Source organism: Amphibalanus amphitrite, unplaced genomic scaffold, assembly GCF_019059575.1.
Source record: "Amphibalanus amphitrite isolate SeventyFive unplaced genomic scaffold, NRLGWU_Aamphi_draft 000816F_arrow, whole genome shotgun sequence".
NCBI lineage: Eukaryota > Metazoa > Arthropoda > Thecostraca > Balanomorpha > Balanidae > Amphibalanus > Amphibalanus amphitrite.
The window spans coordinates 1-11150 of NW_024882310.1; the positions used below are offsets into that span (position 1 = coordinate 1).

The window sequence follows — 11150 nt, forward strand, 5'->3', positions numbered from 1 at the left end:
CGCGTGCTTTCAACCTCAATCGATGACGCAGTTGCAACTAGAACTGTAACGCGATATCAATCGATACAATTGGATCTTGCCTGTAAAGTTAAAACATACAAACGTCCCTGACAATATCCTCGGTCGCCTAACCTTATTGCTGAGGAACACGCTGCTCATGGAGATGACATAGAGCTGGCTGCGCGTGGAGGCGGCCACCAGCGTCTCCTCGGAGGGGCTGACCGCCAGGCCGGTGATACCCTCCTGCGGCGGCGCCTCCTGGGTGACCGCCATCCTGCCCGGGTCCTGCGGCACGTGTACCGTCCGCAGCAGACGGTAGAACTCGGTCGTCTGGTCTTCGGCGCGGTCAAACACGTGCGCGATGCCCACGCCGCACACGGCCACGAAACCCTGCCGGATGGGATGGGACTGGTCAGGTGATGCCACTTATCGTCACGGGTCAGATCAGAAAAGAACGGCTAAAAATGACGGGACAATTGGCTGTGGAAACTGCTTGAGATCATGCCAAGGGAGGATCATAAAATGTTAAGCTTGGAAATGTAGTAAAAAGGAACCTTTTTTAAGCACATTATACAATTCAACTGAATCCGTGAAAATTCATCAATTTCTGGACGTTCTTGATTAATTTTGTCACAATCGTAGTCGCAATCAGCAAGCGACATTCAATTGACGATACCGCTGAAACCCATCACACAAAATCAGAAGACATCCGAGCATAGGCACCTCACCAAGCCTGCACCCCACGCTCACCTTGGAGAATGTGACTATGCTGGTGACGGGTGTGCCGGCGCCAACACCTCCTCCGGACACCACCGAGCCGGAGCGGGTACCGTTCACCGAACGACGATCTGCCTCCGAGGAGGAGTCCTTCCCCAGCACATCGCCCAGCCGGAACTCGGCCTTCAGTTCAGCAGCGTCATACAGCACCACGCGACCCTGGTCCGTACCCACCAGCAGACGGTTCTGACCTGAGGAACACACAGAACCGTGAACACCAATCTGCCTCATGTTGCATCATCTTGCTGTGGCTATTACCTACGGTCAGTTTCAGTATGTACCTACCTGCCCAGGCAGCGCACATGTAGTTGGTGTTTTCGACGCGCTGGTGGCCAAACTGACGCAGCGATCCTTCGGTGAGTCGCAGCATCTTCAGCAGGTGCTGGCCCACCACCACGATCACTGCCGGGTCCGCTGGGTTGTACACCGCCTGCGAAGGGAAGCGACGTTCAGTCTTGGTAGCAATAAAGCCTACACAAAGCAGCGATTGATATACATTGCTCAAAAGTCAGGATCTCACGTTCAGGGCAAGGAAGTGCATGCAGCATCTCCTTATTTACAACCCGATGTTTTATCTCATTAGGTATCTACCGCATCCTCTCACCTGGTTGACGGCTGCCCAGGTGTTGGGCATGTTCGGCTTGAGCGTGGTGACGATCTTCCCCTTCTCCCAGAGGTAGACGACAAGCGTGTAGTCCGGGCTGCCACCGAGCACCAGCACATACTTGTGGTCGCTGGAGAAGGACAGAGACACGACGTCCTTGGACTGCACCTCTGTGCAGTAGAGCGTCTTGCGCCGTTTGCTCGTAGACAGGTCATAGATGAAGATGGTCGGCTTGTCAACGCAGTCAGAGACGGCCAGATAACGTCTGAAAATAATGACAATCGTCAGGAGTTGTGGAAGTATTAATAAATTAGACTGACAACATATAAGAAAATTCACGTTGCATAAGACGCCCATCCATCAGAAGAAACAGATAAACAAAACGATCTGCTGGTCAGAAGAAATTGTGAAAATAATCAATATGCATCCTGAAAAGTCAACAAATATACTAAGTGCACCATAACGAAACAGCTGAGCAGTCAACAGCGTACACAATGCCTACATTTGTACCTAGCCGTTACCCCTGCCTACAATCGATCTAACAACCAGTAACGAGCCACGCCTGGCTGGCGTGAACTTCTAACGCATGTTGTAACCCGTAGAGATACATAAAGCTTATTTACGAGTTACGACAAAGCTAACGGAACTCACTTGTTTTGGCTCAACGCAAAATTCTTCAGATTCCTGAGCTTTCTTAGATCATCGAAATGCGTTTGATGCTTGTGAAGCACATTGTAGCTGAGTATCGTAGATCCAGCTGGGTAAATTATGTTCTGATCATCGCAGTAACATACGTTATTCGGAATGTCGTTCCTAAGCCCAAATATATGGACTAACGAGACCTCAGCGATAGACATTGTAAACCGTTCGAAGCAGTTCAATTATGTAGATTCACACACTGTCAAAGTGGACATTATTAGCTCTATATTATGAAAGCTATCAAGCTTCGCAGTGCATACGACGATGAGTAAAATGTGAAATCCATCAGTATGTCCAAAACATCTTTCCTTATGTTTCAAAATTTTGGGTGGCGGGATCGCATTGCACGTTCTCTTTGTCAGCCTCGTACTACTTAACGTCTGTAACAAAGATTCGGTAAGTTAATGCATTGCAGTAATGCAAGTTTCCAGAATTATGCTATAGCTGTATGTAGGGAAAAGCCAAACGACTTTCGTCTTTCACCAAACCACTTTTACACACCGGTCTTTCAACACGCTGCGCCACGATAGACAGCAGAGCGCTACTTCGGTCAATCGTCAATAACAACGGTTGTCATGGTAACAAACGCCCGGAGGGTACGGTTTCCGACGAAAACGGTTCCCTGACAGAACTGAACGAAAACGGTTCCCTGGCTGAACTGAACTGAACTGACATTGGTTTGCACAATGCATACCTATATCAACCTTACACGAAACAGCATGAAGGTGAATTAACCCGCGCCCCGCTGGGGTCTGCCGACCAACGCGCCCTGCTGGGGGTGGGGCAATTTGCCCCCCCCCCCCTAAGATCTCGAGAACCACGCAACATAGCGACAAGCGGTAAACGGTGTTAGATAGCCCCATCAGGGAACTACCTTGTAACCCAAATTCGTTGACCTAGGTCAAACCGATGACGTCACAGGTCAGGTCAAATGTCGAATTTTCACCGTTTACAGGCATTTCAAGAAATGCGTGGTAAAATCGAGTAAAATGCATTTCATTGAAAATCATCGATGGTGAAATGTTCGTCAAACACAAATTTTGCTTTTTGAGGTCACTGATACCAGGTCAGGTCACAGAGGTCAGGTCACTGAGGGTCACATTATGAAAATATCATGTGATTCATGTTTTATGGTCCGTTTTATATGCCAAATACGATTATGTGGGTCAGGCAGTCTTTAGGGTCAGTTTAGATTATGTTTCGGTAAAGGCATGGTGTGTCAAAAGTGGAAATAGCCGGTGCGCCGTCTGGCAACCCGGCAGCCCGCCGCCATAGGGAAATTCATGCTTTTTGTCGCTTTTTCGCTCCTTATGAGTCACTTGATCTAATTAGAGCTTAACTAGGAACGAGGCGGGTCACTTGGACGTATTCGGGAGCCGAATACGGGGTTTTGGAGCCAATACCTGGGAAACCCTACCCGCCCAATGCGAGTATTTAAGAGTCTGCATGCCCAAATTAACGCTGAGCGCGGCCGTTTTCGGTCGGTTTTCCGCGACCTTGTGGCGAAATCGCCTAATTTATTCAACCAGGGTGGGCTAATTCGCTTAACCCTATTAGTGGCAGGGGGGGGGGGTTGTTTTTATCTACCCCTCAGGTTTTTCGGGAATATCTTCGAAACCGCTGAAGCTACGATGCTGAAATTTTCTGACTTTTCCTAAAACTAAATTGGGCACGTTCCCTGTAAATTTCAAGTTCATAACTTTACCAGGGGCGGTTCCAGAGCACTGGGAATTGGGGGTCCTATTCGTGAAGCGAGTCATTTGGGCGAAGATCACGATGCTGCACCAGTTTTACGAACAGTGAATGAAAGGTATCATGTGATAACATATACAGTTATTGTGCATCCTCTTTTGACACGTTTTTGCTATAATAGGCGGATCCAGGCGTCCAAAAAGGGGGGTTATGTTTTACCCCCCAACATAGGTGCCCTGACACCGCCTATGCATGACCAATACAATTGTAGTCGTTCTCTCATAAGAAAATTGTAACATAACAAGACCATTACCACCCTTTTTAGAAACAGTACAAACAAAAACCTTATTTACCATACTTTTTGTGTACCCCCAATCTCAATGATCTGTATCCGCCTATGATTTTTGAAAATGCATATTTTTAGGATCCATGTGAATTCCTGGTTCATTCTCTATCGATCGGCAAAAGTTGCGTTAAGATTTGTTCAGAAACCTGGCCGTGATAAACAGTCTAAAATGTATCTGCAATTTGCCTGTTTTTACCCCCCTCTACCCCCCCTATTGACATTTTTTAATTTTTATTTTTTAGAAATGTAGATCACGTTGAGCGAAATCGAATGCCGTTTGAATTTTGAAAATCGGCCCGTTAGATCTCGAGATATCAAGGGGGGGTCGTAAACAGCCCCCCCCCCCTGCCACTAATAGGGGTATGCCAGGAGCCTGCCACTAATAGGGTTAACTAGGAATGAGGCGTTGAAGAGAATTATTCAAGGAATAGAGTTGTGCAAAAATATTTTTTGTATTGTTAAAACTGTATCCGCCCTCGAACGATAAATATTGTTGACCCATCAGGAACACATCCCCTGGAATGCGTTTGGACTTGGCTGGATCTAATATTAGCGAGTATCTGCTAATGCAGTTTCTTGGCTTACACAGTACGTACACAAGTATACACACTTCCTGCCCTTGGTTATTCCTCACTTGAATGAAAATTTTGCTATAATAATTATTCCAAGCAGTTAACAGGTTTTAGTGCAGTGCCAATTCGGAACCGTTCAGCGCCGCCAGTCTCCCAGGCGGCGCGTAACGGCTGCCGCCGGCCGCCGCTCTGGCAGGGTGTTTGACTTCATATCTCTGTTGCTAGAAAAGTTGTGGACTGATTTACTTGATTCTTGCATGAAAAGATCCGCCATTCAATTCTTAGCAGATAACGAAAATTTGACGTCAATTGCACGATCCGCTGCCCATATTGTGGTACTGCCATCTATTGACAAGGCTGGCGAACTAAAGCCGGGCGGCTATTTCCACTTTTGACACACCATGGTCAGGTCAAAGTTAGGTCAAGGTCAGGTCAAATTAGGTCAAATTTCAAAGTTGATATTTTTGCATAAAATGGTATCGATTCGATGCAGCTCGTCACGGGGAGTTCAATGGTGGTTTTTGTGTTGCGCTACGTGGTTTAGAATGACTAAAAATTGAGTTTAAAAATATGACGTCATCAATTTTGAACAGTGTTTTGAGTTTTCGCTATAACTTGGCCAAAAAGGAGGTATCGATTTAAAATTTGGTATGTATATAGAAGAGCGCGAGGACTATCACATGTAGGTAGGTATTCCGGTTTTTTTTCGAAATTCGGAAATTTTTTGGATTTTTTTAGTTTTGCAAAAAAAATCAATTTTTTGAATTTTTGGGGTCAAAATCTAAAAATTTTGAAAATCCGAGATAGCAGTTTTGTAGCGCTATCTTTTGTCTACATAACCATATAAAGAATTTTGAAATTATTTGGTAACTGTAGCTTTTGTGAGCGTTTCACGATTTCATGTTTTTGCTCATTTTTGCTCGAACATGACCTCAGTTTGACCTCAATAACTCCTGACCTAAGGTGACCTAAGACTTGAAATTTGATGTGAAGGTGTCAAATTGATGCCTGGAAAGGTACTAAAATTTGGCGGCACTGCGCGCCGCCGTTTTCTAACTATTTAGGAAAAACCACAGGGGGGCCAAATTGCCCCCCCCCCCAGCGGGACGAGGGTTAATATTTGGCTCAGAAACAATAAATGATAATTTTTCATTGTCATTCATGCAGGCAATAAGCTCATGATGCATGTCTTCATAATTACCTACACCAAAGTCGATACCTACCTACACCTTTCATGTCACGTGTTAAGCCATGTGTTCAATCACCGTCAGTGTTAGCGAGTAGCGCGGCTGCGTATGAGGGCATGGATCACGGTCACCCAAATATACGCTAATGGGCGTGTGGTCGACTGACGTTTCCATTTTATTGTAAACTACCGCCAGGTTCAGCTGAAACATCATGACGCGAGAACTTTGACACCTCATTACGTCAACACAAGGCTTTGAGAAAATATACCTATCACAGCAAAAAAAAACCTGCTTATGACGCAAAAGTGTGAATTAATTATTTGTGAAAAACGCACTGAATTCATAACTAACAATCACGCTGATTAGAGGAGTGCAATTATCAAAATCACCGTTATTTGCCTCATGCCCTAAGCTCACTCTCATACACAAAGTCGTCTGATCCTGTAACGCTGGCGGTTACATTTTCCCAATTTTACGGACCTCAACATAAGACTACAACTCAACCCCGCGGCGCGACTCAAAGAAGAGGAGAGAAAATGTAACGTTAATGCGGTTACATTTTCTATCATTCTTGCAAATAGCATCATTGGCTGCAACGGAGACCTTTTTCTAACTTCAATTCCGTTCTGTTCCTGGCTGCAAACACGGGCTACGACACTACGGCCGATCAGCGTCCCATCTGGCCACCAGGTCCCCACCGCGCCGAGATACCGAAAACATCCATTCGTAGCCCGGCCACATCGTCAAAAGGGTGTCGGAGCGGCATAACGGGCTTAGGGCCTGTTCCAGCGCCTCCAGAAACCTCCAGAAACCTCCAGAAAGCTCCAGAAAGCTCTAGAATCCTCCAGAGAGCGTTCCAGCGCCTCCAGAAAGCTCCAGAAAGCTCTCGCCAAAGCTCCAGAAACCTCCAGTAGCCTCCAGAGAGTTGAGAGGTCCAAATTTCTCTGGCGGCTCTGGTCTACAATTATGGTGCACATGTGACAATCACGAATGTAAACAAAGGACATTTGACTGATTATTTTACAACTTGAATGTAAAGAAAATTACATTGCTATAATTTTATTTATCTTTTTAACTAAAATTGAAAAACAAATTTTGCGTTTCAAGAGGGAACAATCGTCATTCTTTTGGTATCTAATAGTGGTGTCAATTTCAGAAAATGTGTGTCCAATGTCCGTCCAATTTCCAATGCTTACGTCGATTGTCCGTCCAAAAATGTCCAAGCCAGCCATTTGTCCAAAGATGTCCGAAACCTACGCAATAGTTTACACTCAACACTATTATTTAATTGTTTTTAATGTACTATTGCCAGCTTTAATGTGTTAATCATATCAAAAGCTGAGCTTTCTATTCGCCAATCAGTGTTAAACACGATTGCTTTATAAAAATGCTGAGGTGTAGCAAGTGATTGTCCAAAGTTGTCCAACGCCTGCCGTCATTGTCCAACCGAATTCCGAATTGGACATTGGACAAAATCGGAATTCCGAAGATTCAAGTTCCGATTGACACCACTAGTATCTATGACGCCAATCTCCAGAAATCTCCAGATTGCGTTCCAGCGCCTCCAGTAAAACCTCTGGTAGAGCCTCCAGTCAAGAATTTCTTCTGGAGGCGCTGGAACAGGCCCTAGTACCGTTATTCGAGATCTGGAATCGCCGCCCGTCTGCTGAACAACAACTTTTACAAGCATTGTATTTCTCGGTTCTAACATTTCAAACGTTTCGGCACAAAAGCAAACTGCTTCAAACAGACACCCGCCACGACAGCTGTGCGGCGTCAGCGACCAAAAGCGCGGTCATAACAGCCGACCGCCGACAGGACGCGAAGAGGGGGGACGGCCCGGTCACACGGTCGCGCATAACGGTACAGCACCTGCGCGGCCGGGCAGCCGGCACCGGCGTTGTCATGACAACGGCCCCTCCGGAGGCTGCGCGTCAGAAAACGGCGGAGTAAGGTCGACCAGCCTGTATAATAGGGTGGTTCGAAAAAATCGATTTTTGGAAAGTGCAGCCTACAACAAGTGCAAAAGTGGCCTCATACCTTTAGAACACCACATGCAAATTTTTAGTGCGATTGGAAAAGTGTCTACATGGGCGCTTTGCTGTTGAACGAAGGTCTGCACTCACGTTTCAGGCGTTGCAGTCTCCTATAGTGGGGCGGGCCGGCGGGTTGTATCTAACACCAGGTGGTGCGGCAACTTCTGTTAAGTATGCTGGGAAACGTTTTCTGGGCCAGATTGGTGATTTATTGTTACATTACGACTAAATGGAAGCATAATCATGCATTTATGGGAATTTTTAAAGTACAATTAATTATACGTAGTAAGCTTGCATTGTTGCTATAGTAAACAGTCAATAATACCAACCTAGTGGCTTCGCTGAGGAGCCATATGCTAGCAATCCTCCTGGGGTTCCTTGGTACAAGTATATTAATGCCCCTAAACGAGTAGACCATTAAGAAATTTGATATTTTCCTCAGTTGTAAAATTCTATGAAACTATTTATCCTTCGATAAAAGGTGTTTCCGGGAGGAGATTTTCTCCCATTGTGCTCGCTGTTTTCATCACTCCTCGTCACACAAGGCAGCCGGCAGCCGCCCCGTGCCCTTCTCGCCGTCACATGCCCGACCTCCAGGCGGCTGCACGAGCCCGTCGTCGCCCATGTCAATACAAAATGCAAGCTCACTGCATGTGCCAGAAAAAAAGGCAAGGTGCCTCCCGCTGAATGGAATTTTTTACGAGACTAAAGAGGAAAAAGACAGCAGGTGATTGGAGCAGTAGACGTGAAAGGGACACGAGCCATAGCTAGAAGGAGACGACGATCTGCAGGTCGGGACAGTCCTGCTGATGCCAGTGGTAGCACAGCACAGGAGCTGCAGGAGCACGCTGATATTAGCGTGGGTGCTGCACACCCAAGTCCTGCTGACTCTGTCAACGAGGCTGAAAATACGATATCAGGTACGACAGCGACGTCCTCCGAATCGGTGCAGAACCGAATTGTCATATCAAACTTCAATCCACAGTGTATATAAATATCAATCAAACTTCAATCAAACTTTTCAAAGCGCGGGTTAGACCTCACGGCAAACCACATCGGCGCGTAGACTTGCGTATACCTTACCAGGTGTACTAGGCTTTCGCTGGGTTCGTCTGTCCGGGTGTACAGTATCAGCAGCCGGGTGGCCAGTGTTAACCAGCGGGACAGGGGCGTCGACGCGTAAGGAAAACTGGTCCGACTTTTTCTCGGGGGGCCCCCACCGGTGGGGGCCCCCAGGGGCCCCCGTGGCCGCAGCAGGGCCCCCGAGAGCCCCAACAGGGCCCCCCGCGGCCGCAGAAGGGGACCCCGCGGGCCGCAGCAGGGCCCCGCGGTGTCTAGCAGGGCCCCAGAGGCGCAGCAGGGCCCCCGCGGTCTGCAGCAGGGGCCCCCGCGAGCCACAGCAGGGCACCGCTTAGTCGAAAAAGTGGTCCGACTAGTCGGAAAAGTCGGACCGGTGTCGACGCCCCTGCAGCGGGAGTAGTTTACTGGTCTGGGCTTTCTTCGAGCAGTGGTGACTGGTATCCGCCCAGCGGCGAGTGCCTGGCAATAGCTCAGTAGTAACTGCTGATCGGCGGAGAGATCCGACTGTGCGTCACCGGTCGGTTGCTAGACGTAGGTGGGTATGGGTTGATACTCAACCACGGGGAGCTGGTAGACGTCCCCGCACAGCCTCTGTCCCAGGGGACACTTTAACGTTTTTGGTCCAGTAGTGCCATGGCCACCGTCCATTGCCGTAAACAAGTGTCTGAGTGGCAGCTCATTCGCGTTAGGTAAGCATATCAGCCACTGGAAGTTTTAATCTCAATGTCCCTCTTACTTCGACTATTGCGCCGTTTCTCCAGCCTGCAGTGTTCACATTGGCTCCATCCGCTAGAACACCTTGCAGAGTGTCTTTAGATTCTGTTTCTCGAATGCGGTCAGTCACATTTCTCGCTACAGTCTTGCTGGTGCCAGAGTCGCGGGTGCTGTGGTCGATATATGTGCAGCCAGGCTCTGCCTCGTATATGTACTGGATGGTCTTCCCGTTTAGTGTTTTTAGGTTGAATAATTTCACCACCTTCGACGGTTTCCTCTATCACTTGTGATGTCTCGTTTACCATCAAAACCCACATACGTAGCTTTCCTTCAGCAGGGTGTCCCCAAAAAATGTACCTCATTTGAGATTAAGATATCTCAGTGTCTGAGCATATAATGATCCTAAATTTGGTACCATATGAAAGCTCATTCCATAGCATTTTGTTTGATATAAACTATTTTACTGTACGTTACGTGACAGCCGAGTGATAACGGAAGAGCAAAACCCTTGCAATTTCGCACTTGAATTACTGCCAAAGTATTTCTAAATTGTGTCTCATGTCAACTGAAGACATCTCAGAAAATACGCACGTGATAATAGCTATAATATATTTTATTAAAGCTTATTTCATGGCAATCAATGCTCCACATTTTTCATTTTGCACAATGGGGCAACTGAGCAAGGAGGAAAGGATTCAAGTTGCAAAATCCTACCCCCAAACCGGCTCTGTGCTGCAAACACAGCGGAAACTAAAGGCCCACTTCAAAACAAACAAACAAAAAAGCTCCTCCCAGACGTGTGCAAAAAGTGTGTGAACACCATCAGCCTCCAATGGCTACACCACACACTTCCGAGATCAACGATGGTCTGGCTCAACGAGCGCATGGGTAATCGGATCATATCCCAGCGTGCCAACGTTAGCTGGCCGCCACACTCCCCAGACCTATCGCCCCTTGACTTTTATCTGTGGGGGTTCCTCAAGAGTGTGGTATACGCAAAGAATCCTCAAACTCTGGACCAGCTAAGGAACTACATGCATCCGGAAAATCCCGCTTGAAACATGTGCCCGCGTAGCCCAAGAGTCCTAAAGACGCTCCGCCATGTGTGCCGAGCAAAAGGGAGAGCACTTCGAGCGTTAGCACGGCTGAACCTTTAACTGGGATGTGATGCGATGTGTGCTTGTTATGTTAGCAATGCATGAATGAAACCTAGTTTCAATATTTCTAATTGTTTTCTTCTGAGTTGCTGAAAATATCGGCAAAACAATTGAAAGCTTTTTCCCCAGGAAGACCCGTGGAAATAGTTGAAGAGCGAAATTGCAAGGGTTTTGCTCTTCCGTTATCACTCGGCTGTCACGTAACGTACAGTAAAATAGTTTATATCAAACAAAATGCTATGGAATGAGCTTTCATATGGCACCAAATTTGGGATCATTGTATGCT

The 11150-nt window shown here is 47.1% G+C and overlaps 1 protein-coding gene across 1 annotated transcript; it reads right to left on the reverse strand.

Moving 5' to 3' along the window:
* Window positions 1–132: 132 nt before the first annotated feature.
* LOC122366573 (cilia- and flagella-associated protein 57-like) lies at window positions 133–2608 on the reverse strand (the record flags this gene model as incomplete). The annotated part of the gene is made up of 5 exons (XM_043338972.1): window positions 2033–2608; window positions 1382–1646; window positions 1063–1207; window positions 751–968; window positions 133–390 (listed from the first exon to the last, which is right to left on the reverse strand). Coding segments are annotated over exons 1-5 (1092 nt in total), but the record flags the coding sequence as incomplete, so codon positions are not given.
* Between the last annotated feature and the right edge of the window lie 8542 nt (window positions 2609–11150).